We start from the raw sequence: 21,321 nt of genomic DNA on the forward strand, positions 1-21,321 counted from the left end.
TGTTAAGAGTTGAAAGTGTTACTTCTAGGGGGCAAGACTCCGGGGGCTGCTTTTCATTAAAAGTCTAATAGCATTTGTTTCTTTTTAAACTATGAACATGTATTACTTGGATGAGAGTCTAAAATAAACTCTTTAAAAAAAAAATTATAAGCTATGGGATGGTTTGGCCTGCAGGCTTCTCTGTCCACCTTTAATACCCAGCTTCTTCCATGTGAACCTACACTCAAATGAGAAGTTTCTTTTCCCTTATAAAAAAAATCAAGTTTGCTGCCAACCTGAACCAAATGACTTCTAGGCATCTTGCCAGTCGATGGTTTTAAACAATATTACAAGTTGTACTGGGTGAGAAAAGAAGCCTGCAGAGATTTTTCTCAACAAAGTCTAGACCCTTAAATGAAATGATTAACGTTTGGGTCAGCTCTTCCCTGGCTCTTCAGGCCTCTCACTGAGGCGAGCACCGCATGGTGTTCGGGGTTATAAAATATCCCACATGTAACCTTTATTGTCTGTACCTCTGAGTTTTCCATGATGCCAGGGTGCTCATTAATTAGCTCATTTTCCATGGGACACTTGGCTTTCAAGATGGAATCCCTCCAAGCTCCCAACAGCTTTCGGCAGAGAAGGCTCCCGCCCGTGGTGGAAAGAAGGCAGGCTATCACCGGGAGGTGGGGTGGGGGGGTCAGAGGCCAGATTTGGGCTGCCAGAGGCTCAGATGTGCTATGCAAATACTTCTGGCCCTGCTGAAATCATGCCAATTGGAAACTCACAGCGTGAGACACGTGAGTCCTTGGCTTACTGAGAGAGGAATGTGTCTCCTGGAGTCGGGGCAAGGCTGGGGTGTCAGCCGACACGCTGTTAGGGCTGTCAAGGGTCCCCCAGAAGTGGTAGGGGACCGGCTCGAAAGTGAACGTGGCTTCATGGGAAACATGAGAACAAAGCAAAGGTTGAGGATTGGCATAAAAATTCTGGTTGTGTTGAAATGAGGTCATTTTTATCTAATCATTTTATCTTATTTTTTTTCCCCAGGACATTCATGGGCACAATGGAAGTTCCCTAAATGTGTGGAGAGCTCTGGACTGGGGCCCAGGTGGGACAGATGACCTGGGACGACCCACTCTGCCTCTCTGGGTTTGGCTAGGTAAGACGCTGTCTGAGGTTCCCTTCTGACCTAATAGTTAGTGATGTTATTATACATGTCACCTAATTCATGCTCTCTGCAGGGAGGACAATGGGAAGAGAAATCAATGCATCATCACCACGACCTGCCTCTCCATAGGAAATGGGCTACAGAGGGAACCCAGGTGGGCAGACAGAAGGGCAGTGGGGGCCTCTGTCCTCTCACACACCGCCTGCCTGTTCTGGTCTACTTCTTGGGGTGCTTTCCAAGAAACCCACTGGGAAGGACCACAAAGGATGCCTGAGCTGAGACTGCAGGTGCACGCAAAGCCTTTCTTGGGCCTCTTCTGCCTTCCTCCTGAGGCTCCTTTTAGGGCTTTGCAGCGCCTGGAGGGGCCGGAGGGATCAGGAGGGACTCGTTGGGGGCCATTGATGGAAGCCTGGGGGCCGCTGCGGCAACAGGGGAGGGGCCCCAGGCCTGCCCCCCCCCGCCCCCCCCCAGCCAGAGTTCCGCTTTCGTCTGTGGTCTGGACTGCCCACACCCCGCCCTGAGACTTCACTTGAAAGGAGGGTTCCATTGGTGGAAAAGATCTGAAAATCCAGCTTTACCTCAATTCAACGAATGCAAAAGTAAATTTTAAATGCATCATGGTTTTCCCACTCTAAAACCAAAACCAAGGGGTAAAGAGCATCCTGCAGCTCGCAACACAGCATGCACTTTCCTGCTTGGACTCTGCCAGCCCCAGATGCTCTCCTGAAGGTGGCCACTGTGTGTCCCGTGGATGTCCCTCCCCAACGCCAGACCACCACAAGTGCGGAGACACCAAGTACCTTCACTTCCACGCCCCCTCCTGGAGAAAAACGTTTTCTTCCCGACGGAGGCCCTGCCTGGGGCATCATTCACCCTCTTTCCCATCAGGAGGACCCTCATTGGAGAGGCAAGCACCTCAAGTCCATCCAGAACCTTAACAACCCACGTGTGGGATGGGCTAAGACCTGGGTTATGGCTAGAAACTAGTAACTGACAAAGCAAGGCACCCAAGAACGCAGCCCACTCAAGGATCCGGCACACCCCTGAGTGCTGAGCACACAGCCAGAGGGAAAGCATGCTTAGGACGCACAAGAGGGGAAAAAAAACAAAACAAAACGAAATAAAAAGGAAAGCAAGAAGTCCAAGTTTCCAGGGAGATTCTCCACTGCCTGTCCAAAACCCAAAAGAAAAGGCAGTAGAAGGAATTCCCACCCGGGCCGGGTCCTGTCGTTTTATTGTGCAGATGACGCCTCAGAGCCTGGTGACGTCCAGCTGTGGGAAGAGCAGCAGGCAGTACACCAGCAGCCAGAGGAAGAGGATGAAGTACACCATGTCCGGCTCCTGGACAAACTGGGTCAGCGAGTCACTCTGCGGGTGAGGGCTATCCTGCGGCGTGGCTTCTCCAGAGCGGCTGGCCTTCCTGCAGGAGCAAGACACAGGCAAGGCTGTCACAAGCAGGACCCCAGTGGCGCAGACCCCACTCGTTCCCCATACTCAAACCTCGCTGCCCAACTGGAGAGCTGAGGGTGGTCTGGGGAGGTGTTCAAGAGACCCCACATTACATGCGTAGACCCAAGTTCGGGGGCTGGGGATGTGGCGGCCCTGGGAGCATTCACAATGGTCAGTTCACCTCCATGGCATGAAGAGGGAGGAGCTACTAGCCCACACCACAGATGGGCACACTGAGACTCACGGGGCAGCGGTGGCGGGGGGGGGGGGGGGCGCTGGTTTGGAGAGGCCGGCCCTAGGCCACACAATGACTGTGACAGAGCTGGACCCTGGCCCAGGTCTGACTCCCGGGCGAGGGCACCTTCCTTTCCACCACAGAACCCTTCACACGGGTCGATACTGACAGCTGTGTTACTAGTGAATGACAGAGGGGACTTCATGTGTCACCTAAAGGAGCGGAGAGTTCCCTGATTACAGATCATTTGAAAACAGCCATCAGAAACCAAAACCAAAACCAAAAAGCCACCACCAAGTTTGGTTTGGGTCAGATTTCTTTCCTTCTCTTCTTTTGCAGAAGGTGATGTTAAAGTGACGCTTAGGTCTTTTCTGGTGGACGGAGCCCAGAGGTGCGCTGTGCGGTGGTGACCCACCACAGCGCCGACTTTCCGCAGAGCGAAGGGCGGGGGGTGTAATCTGACTGGCAGGGGTGCTGGGAGCCCCTGCTTGGAGCTGCATTTCTAGAAGCTGAGTGCAAGCTCTTTGGGGTCCCTTGGGGTCTGTGATGGAGGCTATGAGTCAAAAGCCACTCCGTCCCCAGCCGTCTCCTGACACAGTGACAGGCCCGGGCCCAAAGGGGACCGGACCTTTGCCCTGGTCGGGAAACCGAGGGATGACACAAATGCAGATAAGGCACAGAATTGCTTTCTTTTTCTTAAAACTGTTTTGAGAGAAAATGTAAACTATATATTGATTGCAAAGGTAATAAATGCTCATAAACATAGAGAACATGACTGGCTGCATTTCTCAACCTTGCAGGCTCCATTTTCAAAGTTTCTATCTCATAAAAGCTAAAAGTGCTATTTTCCTACGAGTATGTCAAGCCTAATGGAAAATGTGAATTAATATTTCCATTTTACGGCAGGGGAGGGAAACAGATCTTGCCTCTTTTTAGGAGCCAGAGAGGTAGAATTGGAGGGATTACACTCCTGGGTGTCGGGCAATATTTGGGCCGAGGTTTTCCATTCCAATAACTTAAGTCCTTCTGAGCCCATTAAAATCCATTGCAATTTTTAAAAAATCAATAAAATTAAGTGATTCGGTAACTTTAACAGGGATAGGGGCACGTCAGACTCATCGCTTTAGAGATTTCTCTGGTTTCCTACGTCCTAAATGGGCCGGCAATGCAGCAGGCCTAGCCTGGGTCATCTAGTTCTCCAGCAGTAAGAGATACTTTCATAGACATCCTGGTATGTCTGCCTTCCCTCTTCACGTCTGCTCTGATGCCATAAAACTGTAAGAGCAGCTCAGTGAGCTTCTGAGTATTGTACCTGCAGTGGCGACACAGAATGAACACGGTGGTCAGGCACGGTGGCACTTAGGACACAGTATCACATCCCTGCCTCTCCTGCCTGACTCTTCCTCGGACAGACGGCTGATGCCCCTGCCTTCTTGAAATGCGGCTGCCTGACCCAGACCCGTTTCTAAATGGAGCCATTTTGTTCATTAATATGCACTTTTCCCTCCCACTCATATCAAATTTGCATCCATTACTCTCCGGAACAGTTCATCCTTTGCATTATCTCAGACTCTTCATCTTGTTATCAACAGAGCATAGCTGGAGAAAAGCCACCCCCAGCAGGGAGGCTGCATAATTGAAAAAGAAAACATCTTTTTTTTTTTCTAAGCCCACAAAACTCGGAGTAAAGCCACAAACCTGGTTAACATTCGGTTTCTTCTGTCATCCTGATCGGCCGCATTCCTCAACTGAACATAGCTAACATGATCCTACAGTGAAATTCATAAACAAAACCCCCGCAACCCAATTAGTAAAGATGAAATCTCTGAAACAGAAAATAAAATGGTTTAAACACACAAAGCCAAGCATGCCATGTTTTCTCAATCTTATCATAAACGTCTAGTTCCCCAGTCCAAGTGCTGACCAAGAGGCCACGTTATTCTACCCTCTCCCCCGACCCCACCCTGGCGCCCCCCCCCCCCACCTGGATCAGGGCTGTGCACCGTGGTGCTTTGGGTCCCAACAGAACCAGAGCTGAAGTGCTACAAACGTAAAGCGCTCCCTCTACTTGTGTTGCACCTGTCTTTGAACGTGATCTTTCCGGTTGTGTGCGCGGAGGTGGGTGTCTTGGATGCGTGTTTTTCTATTTAACAAAGAGGCCTTTAGGCTTTAAAATCAGCACTTTATTTACATCCCCTGTTGCCCAAAGGATCTCCGATTGGACTGTGCTCAATGGGCTTGTCTTCTATCCGAGTACAGCTGTTGCGTGTCAGTGATTTCAAAGCTCTGGGCGGGGGAGGTGGAAGGACGGAAGGGAACGGATTAGCAGAGGTGCACGGAAGAAGAAGAAATTTGCATACTAACCGATTCCAAAGGCCTATTGGTATGTCGCCGCATGTAAATGCTGGAGTCACTATGGCTGGTCCTGAAAAATAAACACACGTTTTGAATTGGTGCCACCAAGAGCTCTGCATTGCCCCTCCTGAGGTTTCCACCTGTGGCCTTAGGCAAACTAGGACCTTGGACCCAGCGGTGGAAATGAGGTGCTTTACCCAACACATCCATTTGGGCTGAAGTGTGCTTACAAATATTAGGATGGATATCAGAGACATACAGGGCCTCGGCCAACAAGAAAACACAAAGAATTATAAATAGGAAGCAGATCACATATTCTTGACAACCATAGGATTTTGCAGCAGGAAGGAATCGCTTTTCCCAGGTCCCCAGGTCTGGGGACTTGCCGGATGTCCTCAGCTGGCTCAGGTCAGACTGGGCCAAGACCTGGTGTCCCACCCCCTTTCCAATGCTGCGTTCTGTGCACAGTGCTGCTCTCTGCCTGTCTAACTCTCGGGTGCACCGCCTCTTTTCATGCTCCAGGAGGCTAATATTCTGACCTTGTCTCGAGGCTGACGTGCAATAGACCTCTAACTTTGTAATAGAGCTGGCCTGCCCAGGACTGAGGCAAACAAGACCAGCCAGCAGCCTGGGTTGCCATCCTGGCTTCCTGACTAACCGGCAACCTTAGCCAAGGATTTCGTCTCTGATCAGTTTCCTCATCTCTAAAATGGATCATCATTCCCAGCCATCCCCGACTTCATGGAGATGGTGGGGATGACACTGTGACGAAGGTCAACGTGGCAAGAGAGCTAGGTGCTGGGTGTCAATGTGCCCTGGTAGGGAGACAGTCACCTCAGCTTCCTCCAGGGAAACCTACTGTGTGGCATCCTGGGGTCCGGAAAGAGGGCATTTGATGCAGGAGTTCATCCCAAAGGTATTCATCATTGGCAGCCTTGGTTTTCCCACCCACTCTTGTTCTGAAAGCATCAATAAGCTTTTCCTTTGTACTGGGCACATTGCCAATGAATAGTTACTGGGCACCTACTCTGTGCCAGGGGCTTGGCCAGGCCGAGGGGAAACTTCAGTCCTTGTCTCCAATCCAAAGCCTATGCCTGTTTTTGCTGGCTGCTCTCATGGCACAGAAATGAAACAAAATGTACCCACGAGGAAAAGAGGGCCCCCACCGTGCGGTGTCCATAGAGCTCACTCAGTACATTGAAGGACCTGGAGAGGAAGGGCACACTTTTCCCCTGTGTATGTGGTGTTTGCTGGTAAAAAGCACATCCCCATTAGGATGGGCCTCTCCCCCTTCCCTCTCCCCCTTTTCCCAGCATGCTTTCTTTCAGAAGGTTTCCCTGTTACAGCATAATCAACAGGACTCTTATTCCGGTTTGTGTCCTAAACTTCGTTCTCTCAGCAAGCACTAACTATCAGGAGCCTACTGTGTGCCAGGCACTGGGCTAGGTGCTGAGGACCCGGCTCCCCGAGGAGCCAATCACAGACCGAAAGTGCATGTTCATTCATTTATTCATTCACTCAAAGAATCTGTCCCAAATGCCAACTGCAAGTCAGGGGCTGTGCTAAATGCTGGGGCGATGCTGGTGTGGCCTCCCTGTGTCCAGTGTGCTGGCTCACCATCTAGGGGGGGGAGCACATGATGAATAATCATACAAATGATTAGAGAAACTACTGTTTTGATAAGAGCAGAGGCTATGACAACATATAAAGGCGGATCAAAAAGAGCCTGGAGGAATCCAAGAAGGCTGCCTGGAGGAAGTGAAAGGGAAGCTGGGACCCAAGGGGGCAAGGCAGGAAACAGGCAGGGTACGGAGGGTTCTCAAAGGGGAGGAGCTTGGGTGAGGGGTGGGCATTCAAGGACCTCAGTGAAGAGCAGGGAGCCTGGAGCACTGGGGATCAGAGAAGATGGTGACTGAGGGTGGATGGATATGAAGCTGAGGAGACAGGTCACGAGGTGTCCAGCAGGCTGTGGAACAAGGGACCTGTTGGCCGGGACCAACAGGAAGCCACAGGTGGGGACTGAGTCAACGTGAAGCCAGGAGAACATCCTGGGAAAAGGGATGCTCCGGGCTCAGTCCCATTCAGTAGCCTGGGGCCAGGTATTGACTTCAAACTGAGCTCACAGCCCGCCATGCAGGGAGCCGCTGGGAAGGCCTGGCACACGGGAGGGGCTCCTGGGGTCCTCACTCATTCACGCCACGGAGTACACCTCTGCACACCCGCCTCCACTTGGCATGCAGCTTCCACCTGGCCGTACTGCTTCCCGTCGTTACAGGTGAGATGGGAGGGAGAGCTGAAGGTCACTGCCTTGGCTCCATGCGGAGCGGTCTGAGTGAGCCCTTTGCGGGGAAAGGTCCACCGAGCCTCTTGCTGCACACGCCCAAATAGCGATCTGCTTTTCCATCTCTGTCCCCCGTCTCACCTTCACAGGGACAGGTGCTTCCTGATACAGCACGCAGCTCTGACGCTCCCCTCCCCCACATTTCTTGTTTCTCCTCCTGCCCCTCACATCCCACAATATTTACCAAGTGCCTGCAGGGTGCCCGCTGCTTGCCCAGGCTGTTTCTTTTGCCTGGAATGCCTTCTCTCCCTCTCCCAGATCCACATCCCATGTCCCCTCAATGCTCAATGCAATGACAGGTCAGCCCTGGGCTGTTCTGATGCCCCTCCAGTCCTAGCAGGCTAGACAACCATCTTCTCTCTCTCTGGCTGTGAGGCCCGCGGCGATGGAGCTGCGCCTGAATTATGCTGGGGCTGACCTCTTCTACAGTCCCCCCGCCAAGCAGACGCCATCACAGAACGGCTGCTCACACATGACTGAGAACTGACTTGCTTAGGGAGAAGCTGAGTGGTCTGGCAAGTGACCAAGTTGTGATAAAGCAGGAGACAGCCCCAGGCCATCTGCCCATAATTGTTCCCCAGCACTTAGACCAGGGGCCAGCTACACACTAAGACATAGACGTCCACTGGACAGTCACGAAAGGGGCAGGGAGAGGGGCTCTGGGAGTCATGGTCAAGGTTGGCGGCAGTCATCTGCTGTGCCTTGGCCCTCCCCAGCCAGGCTCCTGACTAATCTGCCTTTGTGTCGCACAGCCCCGGACACGGAAGCAAGGCGGAGGGGACACAGGAAGCTGGGCACCCGCCAGCTCCTTCTCGGCTCTCCTTGTCTGGGCTTCTCCCTACTCACTTCACCCCAAATGCACACCTCAGCTGTGCCCCTTTGCGGCCACTGTGGCCCGCACTCCGAAGGCAATGAGGGGTCAGGAAAAGAATGTGGGTGGCGGAGTCCGACAGGTGTGTATCCATGACCCCAATGCTGCCACCTGCTAAGCTGGGAGGTGCCCGAGCCTCCTTGTCTGCCTCGGGGGTGACCATGAGAATTAATGAGGAGAACCATGGGAGATGCCTGGACCCCAGGGTGCGTCAGCAGTGACTGCTGTGACGAGGGGTGGGACTAGGGAGAGACTGGGGTCTTCTGAAAGTCAGCAGTTAAGTACTTTCCCTGGGACAAGTCAGGCTCATCCAGTGGCCGTGGGGTGACAGAGCAGATGTGTGCTAACAAGCCTCCTACAGAGCAGTTCAAGTTCATCGTCCTCCCTGAGATAAATGAACCATCCTTAGTCCTTCAGAACCAAACTCATGGGTGAAGCCATAATATTAAAGTCCAAATTCCATGTGACACCAATGAAAGGTCCCCTCAGCACATACAGAGCTCATCCCCTCCGACTCTGGAAGATGCGTATAACCAGCTAAGTTTGATCTCTAACGGCGGTCATCTGGGGTCTCTGAGTCTATTGCTTTTCCCACCTCCCACCTACGTAGGCCCAGCCATTTCTCTGCTAGTTCCCACCACGGGTACTGGGAGTGAGGAGAGAAGGCAAGCCTCACATCTTCCTGTTCTGCTGCTCATCACCAGGTCTGGTGCCGGCGAGGTCGGCTGGGCGAGCCCAGATGTAGAGCCGAGGATGGATCTGTGTTTCTGATTCTGGCAAATGACGAGCCTGCCAGGTGAATTCTGTACGAACCTGTATGAACGTTCTCACAAAGTCTCCCTTGCTGCCAGTGGCACCCCTGCAAGCCATCAGAAACTGGGGACACGGTGAGTTCCGGGCGTCCCTCTCTACCTGGGAGAAGACAGTAATAATATACCTGGAAAGGACTCTGTGGTCGCCGGTGTCTTCTTCTAGGTCATCTGACGACTGAACAGTTTCTGGCACTATGGATATTGAACTTTCGACGTGGTCCACATGTTTCTTTTTCTCCTTTTTTTTACTGCTGATGGATTCTTCCATTACCTTTGCTTCTAATGGGTTCACTAAGTTTTCCAAGTTTGGGGGTTCCTGGGACTGAAGGAGAAGACAACCAAACACAAGTCAGCATGTCATGCTGGGATGTCAAGTGACTGAGACCACCCAGCAGTGCCCTGCTCCACCCTGATCCCAAGGCCCAGCGAGGGTGTCCCTTCTAACCGCCTCTCCCAGGAATCCCTTAGCAGCACAGCCTGCCTTGGAAGGCAAGCCCACCCGAATGCTGGCCCCCCCGTGTGGAGTTCAAATGCTCCAGACTGGTGGACCGAAAACGGCATGAGGTCTAGAGTCAGTAGTATCTAGTTTAAAATCCTGGCTGACTCAGCTGTCTCATCTTGAACAACCGACTTCATCTCCCTGATTCTCAGTTTCCTTGTCTGTCAAATGGGTATAATAATTACCAACCTCTTCCCACGCTCCCACAGTGTTTCCTATAGATGTACCCCACGGCGGGCAATGGGTGGACCCTTCACACAACCATCCTCTGCTTAAACAGAGAAATGAATCTTGGAAGCCAGGTGGGCCAAAGGTGCAAAGGTGGCCGCGGGGTTTTAAGAGGTACACACACAGGCCAAGTTCTGTCTGGCGGGATGACGCTGCCCTGTGCCTTCGGCTGAAGGTGGATTGTAGTGCATCTCTAGTGCTTATTTGACAAGGAATATCCTTTGGCCACTGTCCACACCAGACACTCCGAAACCCACCAGCAATGCTCCTAGTGAAACCAAGAAGTGTGGGAATTGCTGGAGCTACCTCTCAATAATTCCTTCAGGGGCTAGAAGAACCTGCTCAACAGGTGTGGGAATAAGAGGATTCCAGCGGCCAGGCCCGTGCACCACAGAACAAAGCTCTGTGCAGAAATTAGAAACACTCTTGGCAATTTGAACCTCCAGCCCGTCCTCCATCAGCCACGGTAACTTTCTGAGTGGTGGCATGAGGAGGTGACATTTTTTTTAAAGACTAGAAGAACTTGCCATTTTCCAGGCTCTTTTGAAGATATATTTTTCTTTTCTAAAAGGGGGGGGGGGGCAGGTATCAGAGAAATGCTCCATCTGGTGTTGGAGCCCTGTCTCCTGCACCGCAGGCCCTGCCAGGCTGGTCTCTAGGGTCCGAACCTGAATATACAAACACTCACCCTCTGCTTGGGAGAGAAAATCACAACCCACAAAACCTGGCTAAGCACGAGGGTGGAGAAGGATGAACATTGAGTGGCTAGAGATCAGAGAAGCTACTGTGCCTGGGGAGGAGCCAGGAAGGCTCCTGGGAGGAGGTGCCATTTGCATGAGGTGTGGAAGGTAGATAAGTGTTTGCCAAGTGGAGCAGAAGAGGGTGTTGGGACCAGATCAAGCAAAGCCTGGAGGCAGAGGAGAGATGGGGTAACTAGGAGCCAGGGAGGAAGCTGGTGTGGCTGGAGGGGAGGGAGAGAAGGGGACCAGGGGCCTGGGGCCAGGTGGGAGAGGGAAGTCTTAAAGGTCCTGCTGAGGAATGTGGACCTTACTCTGGAGATTGGAGTAAGGGAGTGACATAATGAGATCTGTGCTTTAGGATTCACTGCCAGGGGGAGGCGGGGCTGAACTGGGGAGGAGGGACAGGAGGAACTGGGAAGAGCCAATGGGATGGCGCCAGGAGCCTGCAGAGGAGCCCAGGTAAGCGGGAACAGCTGGTGGATGTCCTTGCCAGGGCCCTGCAGTTCCCGCCTTGGTTCCCATGCTCAGGCTGTGCATGCCGCCCACAACTCCTTCCCCAGTTCCACAGTGCCCCCACCCCCCCACAGTGCAGTCTTTCTGGCTCTGGGTGGGGGTCTCCCTCTGGTGGACCCCTGAATCCCTCTGCTGGGCCCCATCTCATAGGTCTGATGCCAAGTTGCCTCCTAGCACAGTTACTGGGGACTTGGTCTCTCTGCATCAAACACTGAAGGCAGTTTCTCCTGGTTTGGTTCCCTCTGCACACTGCCTGGCACAGGCTGGACCAAGTGGGCAGGTGGGCTCGCCTGGGGCCCCCTCTGCTCCCAGGCCAGCTCACCCTAGAGGCCCTGTTTGCCCTGCACCTGCGGGGGCCCCGTCGGCATGGGTGGGGACCCTGGATTCCCAGTCCTGCTGTGGGACTGCTTATGAACAGCGCACCTGCAGGAGGGCCCCGCCCGCTGAGCCCTTGGAGCTCACCCCAGGTCCCCACCCTCTCACTGCACATTCGGTGGGCCCTCTTGAGCTGCTGGGCCAGATGAAGTGAGAACCTCAAGTGGCAGATAAGTGTGTGCCCTGCTGCTCCGGCTCAGAAGTGCGTGTCCCCTCCTTGCCGTGTTTACACAATGCCCTTCAAACCACGTGGGCCAAATAATAAGTGCTCAACAGGCAAAAGGCCTTTAAAAGTCAAGGCTGGAGTCAAAGGCGAGGTCCGCCTTTGGTTTTCCCAGGCTGCGGCAGGAGGCGGGGGCTACGATTCACTAAGAGAACCCAACGGGGAGCTGCGGTTACTATTTAAAATGATTACTGTATCTGCTATGCTGGACTCTCAGACAGGACCTCGTCTGATCCTCTTGGCAGCACTGTGGGCAGGGCCAGGACTGGGGAGCCCAGGGAGCAACCCGGGGTACAAAACTGAAGAAGCTATCCCTCTGGAGATCCGACCCCGCCCTGGCCTGAGCCTCAGTGAGCACCTCCTTAAACGTGTGCCCACCCGGGGTGTCTGGGAGGGAGCCTATTTTATGAGAGACGCTGAGCTCAGGGAGGGCCGAATTGCCATCGAGTACCTGCTGACTCTCCACAGGGGCACTGTCCTCGGCCTCCCTTTGCTGGTGGTCCTGATGGGCAGGTGGGGGGGTGGGCTCCGAGGCGGGTGTGGCGCCCTCTGCGTCCCTGTCCAGATCGGGCTCCTGGAGGGTGGACGCGGGGAGGCCCTCTCCCAGCTCCAAGAAGCTGCACCTGCTCTCAGAGGCCTCAGGCTCCTCGGGCTCCTCCTCCTCCCGGGGCCCCGGGTCATACAGATAGTCCTCTGGTTCTTCCAGGTCCACCTCTTCGTTTTTTAAATCTTCCATGCCTTCCGCATAAGCCTCCAGAACCGCAGCCAGGGGCACCTCGTAATGCGGGTAGTAGAACAGCTCGTGGGGGATGACGGAGATCTTGGAGAGGGGCGGGGAGGGTTTGAAATCCAGGCCTTCTTCGCTGCGACTGCAGAGGGTCTCCAAGCTGACCCGGCTGCTCGCGGGCTTGGCAGGCAGTTCTCGGCCAAACTCCAGGGGGCCTTCCTCCGCGGGGTCTTCCTCCCCACGCCGGGGACGCGGGGACTTGCGCTTCGCCTTTTCATACACCTCTGGCTTTTTATCCACTGGTGCCTCCTCGGGGGCCAAATCATAGTCTCGGTCTTCTTGTCCAGGGCCCTCGTGAAGTTCCTGCTTGCCAGGCTTCCCTGGGGGCTCGTCTGAATCCTCCTGGTGGCGGGCGGATTTACGCCTCCTTTTACCCAATTCCTCAGCGCGCTCCTCCGCAACCTCCCCTTTGGCAGGTGTTCTCTCGGGAGGCGAAGGGTCCTCCTCGAAAGCCTGGCTGGTGGAGGCAAAATCGGCGAGGTCACTGTTAAATTTAGAGGCTTTTAATGGTATGCCTTCAAAATAGTCGTCTTCGTCCATGGCTTCGACAGTCCGCAGCTCAACCTTGACCTCCGAGGAATCGGCCACCATAGTATCCTCCCCGCGGGGCGAACGGTGACCACTGCCTTCCCCGGGGCTGGCTGCCCTCTCCGATGCCCCATTCCGGGAGGGAGAACTCTGGGAATCCAGACTGATCTTACTGTCTGCTAAGGAAACATCCGCTAGGGCCTTGTCAGAGGCTGTTTCCAGGATCTGGGGGACTTCGCGCTTCGGCTTTTCCTCGGCAACCTCCAAGACTAGTCCATCCTGCTTCAACAACTCCTTCGTTGCTCCTGGACTCCCTTCAAAGCCAAAGTCTTGGCTGTGGAAAGGGTCTTTACTGCAGGAAGCACCCTTGTAGGTGAAGGCCTCAAAGTGCACAGTTTTCTTGACTGGCAGAGAGTTGGGCCCCGGGCTGTCCTTTCTGGATAAGATGGAAGATTCTGCAGATGGCTCACTGGTGCCGCTGGTCATAGCTGGGACCTCCTGGAGGACCTGGTCGATAACCTGGTCTATGATCTCGGAGGTGGTGTCCGACAGCGTCTGGCTGGAAACGCCACCCAGGCAGGACTCCCTCATGCTGTCGGGCTTGTCACAGACAAAGACTTTGAAGGGCGGTGGGTGGCTGGCTTCATGGTTGACCGTGTAGGTACGCTCCCCGTCTTCCGCCAGAAAGAAGACTGTGCTCTCCTGCTCAGAAGGCGTTTCTTTAATGCGGACAAAGGTGGATTCAATAGGGGCTTCTTTATCTGAATCCACGAAATCCTCCTGCAAAGAAACACAAGGCCGCGTGAAATCAGAAGCGCATTTAAGTACAACACATAGTCCCCTCTCAAAGAACAAAAACCAAAGCAGAAAGAGCCGCTTCCGAACAAATGCCGAGTGTTCTGATTAAGTTGTAGGTGGTTGCAAGAAGCTATTGTTTCTGCCAAAGTATTTTGTAAAAATACTATTTTTTTCAAGTCATGGATACAAAACACTCTCAGTGAACTAAACTGTAGCAGCGTAGGATGAGCTCTTCTAAGTGAGCAGAGATTGTCAGCGACTCAGCCCCCGGGGGCCACCGTCTAGTCTGGGGATGAACAGGAGAGCGGACCCACCTCAGATAAGGAAAGACCTGCCACCTTGTCATTGACTGTGTGGGCTGGTATGAGAAAATGAATCTAAAGGGCCCCAAATGCAAAAGCAAATCTCCTTATATGCTAATTCTCCCACACAGGGACTTCGGCTGAGTAAGAAACAGCCGTGGGTAGGGCTGACATGCAGGGAGCGGAACTGCCGTGGTCAGCCCCCAATGCACTAGTGGGGTTGGTGTGGGACCTCATCCTAAAATTATTTGAAACCAGAAAGCCGAAATTAAATAAAACTGCAGCAGATCTCTTATGAACTCCTGAGAAGGCCAAAATGATTAGTTCCTCAATGTAAATCCTTGTTTGGAAAAGGAATACATTCTCGGGGGGTGGGGCAGGAGGTGGGAGGCATGTTCATTTATACACCAGGTCTAGTGTAAAATAAAAAATTTCAAGATACCAAGAAGCGGAGGAATGAGATCTTTAATGGAACGGAACAACGGTCATTAGAAGTAGACCCAGATATGACCCAGGGCTAGAACTAGCAAATAAAGACTCTAAAATAACCATTTAACCGACGCTACAAGAAATATAAAGGCAGTCCTTCGTGCTGAAGCAAAATGGTCATGGGTGGAAGCCAGGATATGAAGGAGGGAATGAAAAGCACCTGAAATAGTAAATATATGGTCAATACAAAAGACTAAAGAGTTTTCTTAAGAAGCCTCCTGACCGTTTAAAACACAAAGTCTTGGGATTAAAACATATGTAGAAGTGAAGTAAATGACAATAATAGCACAGAGGAATGGAGAGGAAGTGAGTGGAATTAAATTTTTGCCTATATAAAATATGCATTTTACTTGAAGTGTTATAACAGGAATTCAAGGTAAATTGAGGTATGTTCAAGATGAGTATTATAATCCCTAGAACAACTACTAAAAAGATAAAACAAGGAGATGTGGCTAAAAAGCTAATAGCGGAGCTAAAATGGAAACCAAAATAATGATTGAGTAATCCAAAAAAAATTCAGGAAGGAAAGACAAAGGAACGTAGCACAGATGGGACCAATGAAAAACAATCATCAAAATGGTATTTAAATCTCTGTGAATGAAGGAAAAACACTAATTACATGACACACTAATTCTTGTCAGAATGGATAAAAAGCAAGACCTGACTATATACTGGTTATAAGAGATGTGTTTAAATATTAGCACACAGTGAGAAGAGAAAGATGAAATAAGATACATCCTGCAAACAGCATGAGAAAGCTGGTATGGTTATATTCCTATTAGACCAAGTACGCTACAAGAGAAAGAAAGCAGCTGCGTAAAAATAAAAGAACCGAGTCATCAGGAAGATACAATAATCCAAAACATGTACACACTTCTAGCACAGCTTCAACTCACCTAAAGCAAAAACTGGCCGAGCTAAGAAGAAAAATAAATCCACAGTTATAAGTCAGAGATTTTTACATTTCTCTCGCACGCTGCTTGATAGGAAAAGCAGAAAAAAAAAAAATCACAGTATGCCTACAGGATATGAGAACAGCATGTTAGCCAGCTCCACCTAATTGATATTTAGGGAATGTCAATTCTTTCAGTGCATAAGACATTCTTTTCAAGTGCATATGGTACATGGAACCAAAATAAACCATATGTCGGGCTGTAAAGCTAGGCACAGGGTCTGGTACGTGGACGGCCAAGGCTTTAAGGAATGTTTATGGAAATGGACTGAACTCGGCTGAACCATTCCGGAACAGTTCAGTGAGTGCCCGGCTTAGCTGGGACTTGTCATCTGCGGTCCTCTGGGGGTGGGCAGGGACTGACTGTTCTGCAGTGACTCGGGACGGGACCACGTTCTCAGGTTTCATCTTTCGCTCAACCTCTCGTTCTCCTGCCCTCCCCTGCAGCGCCGTGGAATCCCAAGTGTCAGATTTGTTGAATCCTGGCTGCAACTCCTACAGATACCACACGTTTTAGTTGATTTCAAACTCTGCCTGCATCTAATAAAAGCCCTCATGCCTAGTATCTCAGAAGTTAGCAACGGGCTAGGAATATTACAAAGTATTATTAGAGTATGTATTATATTGTATAATGCATACAATTATACAAACTAATATATTGCACTACCTATTATATTATTTCAAAAATAATAATAATCACCACCATTTGCTGTGCATCAACTATTGTGCCAGGCACAGGACTAGCCTGACATCTCATACAGATACGTATCAGAGAGGCAAAGTAAGCACCTTGAGGTCACACAGCTTCAAGTGGCAGACTGACATTCCAGCCCATGGGATTTCTGCTTCTAATTTACGCTGGGAATTGTGGGAGGACCCAGTCTGGCTGTCCTGAGCTCTATACCAAGTGCGGGCTCAGGTTCAGCCATACATTTGTGAGGAAACCTTAACTTTGGAACCATGGAGACCTGGGGTCCCAGAGCTCTGTAGCCGGGGGCTGTGTGACCCTGGAAAGGGCTTGAAGCCTCAGAGCACCCGTGTTCTCATCTATAAAAAGCGGATGAGGGGGCTGAGCCAGGTCGGACCACAGGAACGGCAGTCAGGACCTGCCTCCAGCTAGAAGAGCAGCCCTGTCTGCCTGTGAGCGTTGGCTCTTTATGCTTCATTTTTTCTGTCTGTTACTTATAACTACTTCAAATTGTAATGTGTTTGCTGACTTGTTAACTGTTTTCTCTATTAGAGCAAAGGTACCCAAGCTCAGCTGTAGCTTCAGCTTCACTGGAGAGGACACTCCAGCGTCATCGCAAGATGTCGATTCAACATGGGAGGAGACAGATACCGTGTCACTCTCGAGTCGGACTGCACAACCATTCTCAGCGGTGCAGATAGACTCTTAAGAAGCTACACCATCGTCTCTCGAGACGGACGGCTGCCGACGACGACCCAAGCTCAGGGGCCTCGTCCACCTAGTTTATTGCTGAGACCCTCGAGCCAGAAGTAGGTGTTCAGTAAATGATCAATGAATTTAATAAAGGGCTGTTGTTACTGTTATAATTGTCATCATTATTATTATCATCTCTGGGTTGGGTGGAGGTTCAATGGAGCCATGACAGCCTCTAAAAGGTGTCCTGAGACTCCAAACATACAAGTGTGTGTTTTGAACCTTGTCTTCTATAATTCCTTACGCTCTGATAAAATCTGGTAGATTGCTGAAATAACCCATTTGACATCTAGTAAATCAAGTATATGGTCCCTATTACACGTGAGCATCTTTTATAATCTTAGTAAAGTTAGGGATGGGGAGAGGTTTGCAAGGGGGGCGGCTGCCGAACTTCCTGTCCTGCTGTTAAATGTGATACATGTTATAGATAATTCTGAAATTAAAATGTGGCAAGGCAACGCTCATGGGGCTTGAGATCAATTTTGGATCATTATTTGCTCTTGCAACACCACAGCCCAAGCCCAGCTTTGTCCGATGCAGAGTTAGTTTCAGAATTAAAGGTAAGGAAAACCAACATACGGCTTCCAGCTCCGGGAAATGTTCTAGAAACTGCGCCACGTAAGTCACGATAGACTGCTCGTCCGGCGTGTCAACCATGATGTCTGTTGAGAGAGACACGGGTGTTAGAAGGACACACGGACATGCGATCTTTAAGGAGGACCACGGGATGCTGGACAGCGAAGGATCCCCCAGACCACTGAGGTTTCTTCTCTTCCTTTTACACATGAGGAAATTTAGGCCCAGACAGTGCAGATCATGTGACTGAAGGCCGATGAACAGAAGGGCCGGGATGTAGGACCCAGGACTCCTTATTCCTGAGAGTTCTGCACTTACTCACTGCAGGAGGGAGTCCCACACTAGCCTGATCCATGCCTGAAAAACGTATGTCCTTTCCAGCTCTGTCCCTACGCTGATGGGACCTGGGTCCAAAGGAAATAATCTGAGAAGCACACTGAGCTTCATTCAGTAAGATGTTCACTGCAGTGTTATATATAAACATGCCTATTTCTGAAACAGCTCAATGTCTTCTGGTGGCGGAAGAGCCTAGTAAATTCTGGTAAACCATGAGATAGACCATTATGCAGCCAATAAAAATACATAATGAAAGCATTCTAGCGAAATGCAATTATTTATGTCACAATTAGAATGTTAAATTTAAAAAAAAGAAGAGATTAAAACTATACATACACCAAATAATCCCAATTATGTAAAAAACTGTAATTAAATGCATAGAAAAATACTGGAAAAATAACTCCGGGGTAGGAATATAGGAGATAGAAAAAGTCTTCATTGGATTTTTCTGTGTTTTCTAAATTTTCTACCTGGACAGCATGTGTTACTCAGGTGATAAAAACCATTCAGAAGGAAGAGGAGGGGAAACCGCGCTACCTTCTGGCTCCAGGAGCCTGGGGATGTGAAGGGCATCATGGGCGATGCTGAAGGCCTTCTCTAGATTTTCCCGCATGGAGTCCTCCAGGGCCTGCTTCATGTCCACCAGGCTGGGGTCAATGGCCTTGATCACAGCCAGGAAAGCCAGCCCACTCCTCCAGCTGCCCGCAAAGTCCTGCACCGCTACGCCATACCTGCGGGAAAGCCAGCAGGGCGGCCACAAGCAGCTCAGTCAAGAGAGTCAGCGACAAAAGGTCAGCACGCAGCAGCCTCCCGGGCCTCCGAGTGGGGCTGGGAGCCGCTGACCTTGCGAGGCCAGGATGCCCTGGGCCCTGAGCCCCGGGGGAGCTGCACGGAACGGTCCCATTTTCATTGCATCGTACAAGGGGGCAAGACAGGACCTTGTGTTCCCTGATTTCCAAATAGATAAATGAGCAAATTTATATCCTGTTCATCTTATAAGTGATATTCTAAACAGCAAACAGGACATGTCGTGCAATAAAACGGAGCCAGAAGGTCCCATGGGCACGGCCGCTGTCCCCTCTGTACATCCTATGCTGTGACCTTGGGCAAGTCCTGCGCCCCTCCAGGCCTCAGACTGCTCAGTGATAAAGCAGGGATCGCCTCTTTGGGACCTCTCAGCGGCAGCTGTGGAGAAGTACTAGCTTGAACTCACAATGGCGGCCACGGCAGGTGGACACCTGAATGTGCCCTGTAGGCGGCACACGGAAGCCACTCACTAAGAGGGAGCTGATGTCACATGAGGGACAAAGGTGGCTCATCCTGCTGGGTGCCGATTTCCTTTAGAAACTGTCCCCTGAGACCTGCCGGTCTCATCACTGTGATCACGGAATTCTCTTTAAAGAAAAACAAAACAAAACCTTTAAAAAAAAAAATTTAGAAATCACCTAAGATGCATAGCAGCTGCCAAAGCAGAGAGCGTGATACAGCCGCCGAGGGTGTTATCTGAGCCAGGACATTGGGACAAGACTATTAATTAAGCCCCAGACCTTATTTGGTCTTACCAGTTTCTTTCTGACAAGGGTGGTATAGGGACCAGACATTTTACCACAAGTACAGAGCCCTGGAGCCATGGCCACAAGGGAGACACAGAACTGTTTCGTCACCCCAAAGACACCTCCTCTTCCTTAGTCACCCTGACTCCCTTTTGGCTGATTTCTTTTCAAAGACTATGTAATGACGGTTCACGTGGATCAACTCGACCATGTCTGCCCCTCAATCAAAACTCCAAAGATCCACCCTCTCTTCCATCTTTCTTCTTCTTTCCTCTGTTATCCCCATACCTTGGGGAGCAGGGATCTGATATCAGTGAAGTGCTTTTTATGTGCTGGTTCTCTGCCAGGCCCTTTCGTGCGATCTCCATCATTCCATACCAACTACGCTGTAAGGCAGCGAATGGTAAGTTACCACCCGCAGGTGTGGCCGGTGGGGAACGTGATTCACCAGGATCTCACCCCATGTGCATGTGGCAGAGCCAAGGGGGTCTGAGTTGGTGTGGCATTTGCCACACGTGGCCTGGCTTTCCACCCATCCTTGCTCAGAGCCCAGAGGCCCAGGGGCTATTGGCTGCTGCTGCCAGTGAGAGGCCTGGTACCGAACGGCTCAAAGGTCTGGCCTTCTGCACAGGGTCAAACAGGAGGCCAGCAACTTTGCTCCAGTTCATGGTCTAAGCCTTGGGAAAGCCAAACCTAACTCTGATAAGTTATAGCCTTTATTGTTATTCATTTTTAAGTAGGTACAGACTGAAAGATGCGTTGGTGCTTAATAATGAATATCTACGTGTTATTAGGATTCAGGAGACATCCCCACTGTGGGATTTAACACGGTGGAAGCCCCTTCGATTTGTATTCAGATCTTCTGAACAGCTTCCTGCAAACCAAAGATTCTGCGAATACAGTTTTCGGTGCACAAAACCCGGAAGACATACAGCCTTCCCTGTTCTGATAGTCTACATGAAACAGCAGGCATGTAACTTAATACATGTTAATGCCCCTTTCCTTCGCCCACTCCAGGGAGGGGCTTCCCCCTCCCTCTGCCTGGCAATGGTATGGGGGTGCAGGGCGTGGCTTACTTTCTTGTTTTCCTCTGCACCCACGCCAGCAGGGCCCTGATGGCCTTCCTCTGGTCTTTCACCGACAGTGCCACGCTCCTCTCTGCGGTGGGCGTGGGTGGGAAGGAAGAGTCTGAGTCTGTGCCCCCGGAGCCGGGTGACAGGCTGGAAGATGGAGAGTTCCTGCTGAGGTTGCCCGTGAGCTCCTTAATCTGGAAGGAAAAAGTCATTTCAGACCAGAGCACACCTTGTCTGACCACATGGACCACGTGGACCCTGACTGGAGGGACCAGTTCATGTAGAACTGGGTCTCTGGATAGGGAGAAACCCCTTCCTGATGGCCACGTGTCAGGGGACAGGGCAGGAGCCATGATGGCCTGACAGTTTCATGCGGCTTGGAGCACAGGAAACAACACTCCACAGAGCAGAGCATCTCTTCCCAACGTCTCTCTAGCTCTTGCCAGCCCCTGCATGCGAGTCTTCCTGACCTGACTCCCCTACTGCCTTCCCTCCCAGAAGGCATCACGTTTCAAGCCCCACTGTCTAGGCCCATCCTCATCCTGCTGCCTGGATGTCTCTTTCCTCCATCACTAAATTTCTGGCTGCTCGAAAGATGGCTCCCATCACCGGGCACTTGTGAGAAACGCAGAAGCCCAGGCCCTGCCCTAGACCCTACAGAATCAGAATCTGCATTTCAGCACCAGCCCTGGGTGACT

At 51.3% G+C, this 21,321-nt stretch overlaps 1 protein-coding gene across 1 annotated transcript in view; it reads right to left on the minus strand.

Annotated features, from left to right (window-relative positions):
* Positions 1 to 1,649: 1,649 nt before the first annotated feature.
* The window catches only part of CLMN (calmin), a 102,684-nt gene continuing 83,012 nt past the window's right edge, over positions 1,650 to 21,321 (minus strand). The window contains exons 6-14 of the mRNA XM_090272140.1: positions 20,627 to 20,817; positions 18,535 to 18,728; positions 17,665 to 17,747; positions 12,240 to 13,883; positions 9,336 to 9,532; positions 5,196 to 5,256; positions 4,530 to 4,600; positions 4,047 to 4,143; positions 1,650 to 2,563 (exon numbers count right to left, since the gene is read on the minus strand). Of these exons, the coding sequence (XP_090128266.1) occupies positions 2,399 to 2,563; positions 4,047 to 4,143; positions 4,530 to 4,600; positions 5,196 to 5,256; positions 9,336 to 9,532; positions 12,240 to 13,883; positions 17,665 to 17,747; positions 18,535 to 18,728; positions 20,627 to 20,817 (2,703 nt within the window). The 3' untranslated portion in view covers positions 1,650 to 2,398. The remainder of the gene's footprint in view (positions 2,564 to 4,046; positions 4,144 to 4,529; positions 4,601 to 5,195; positions 5,257 to 9,335; positions 9,533 to 12,239; positions 13,884 to 17,664; positions 17,748 to 18,534; positions 18,729 to 20,626; positions 20,818 to 21,321) is intronic.

Source organism: Furipterus horrens, unplaced genomic scaffold (assembly GCF_987537825.1).
Source record: "Furipterus horrens unplaced genomic scaffold, mFurHor1.1.pri manual_scaffold_3, whole genome shotgun sequence".
Classification (NCBI taxonomy): Eukaryota; Metazoa; Chordata; class Mammalia; order Chiroptera; family Furipteridae; genus Furipterus; species Furipterus horrens.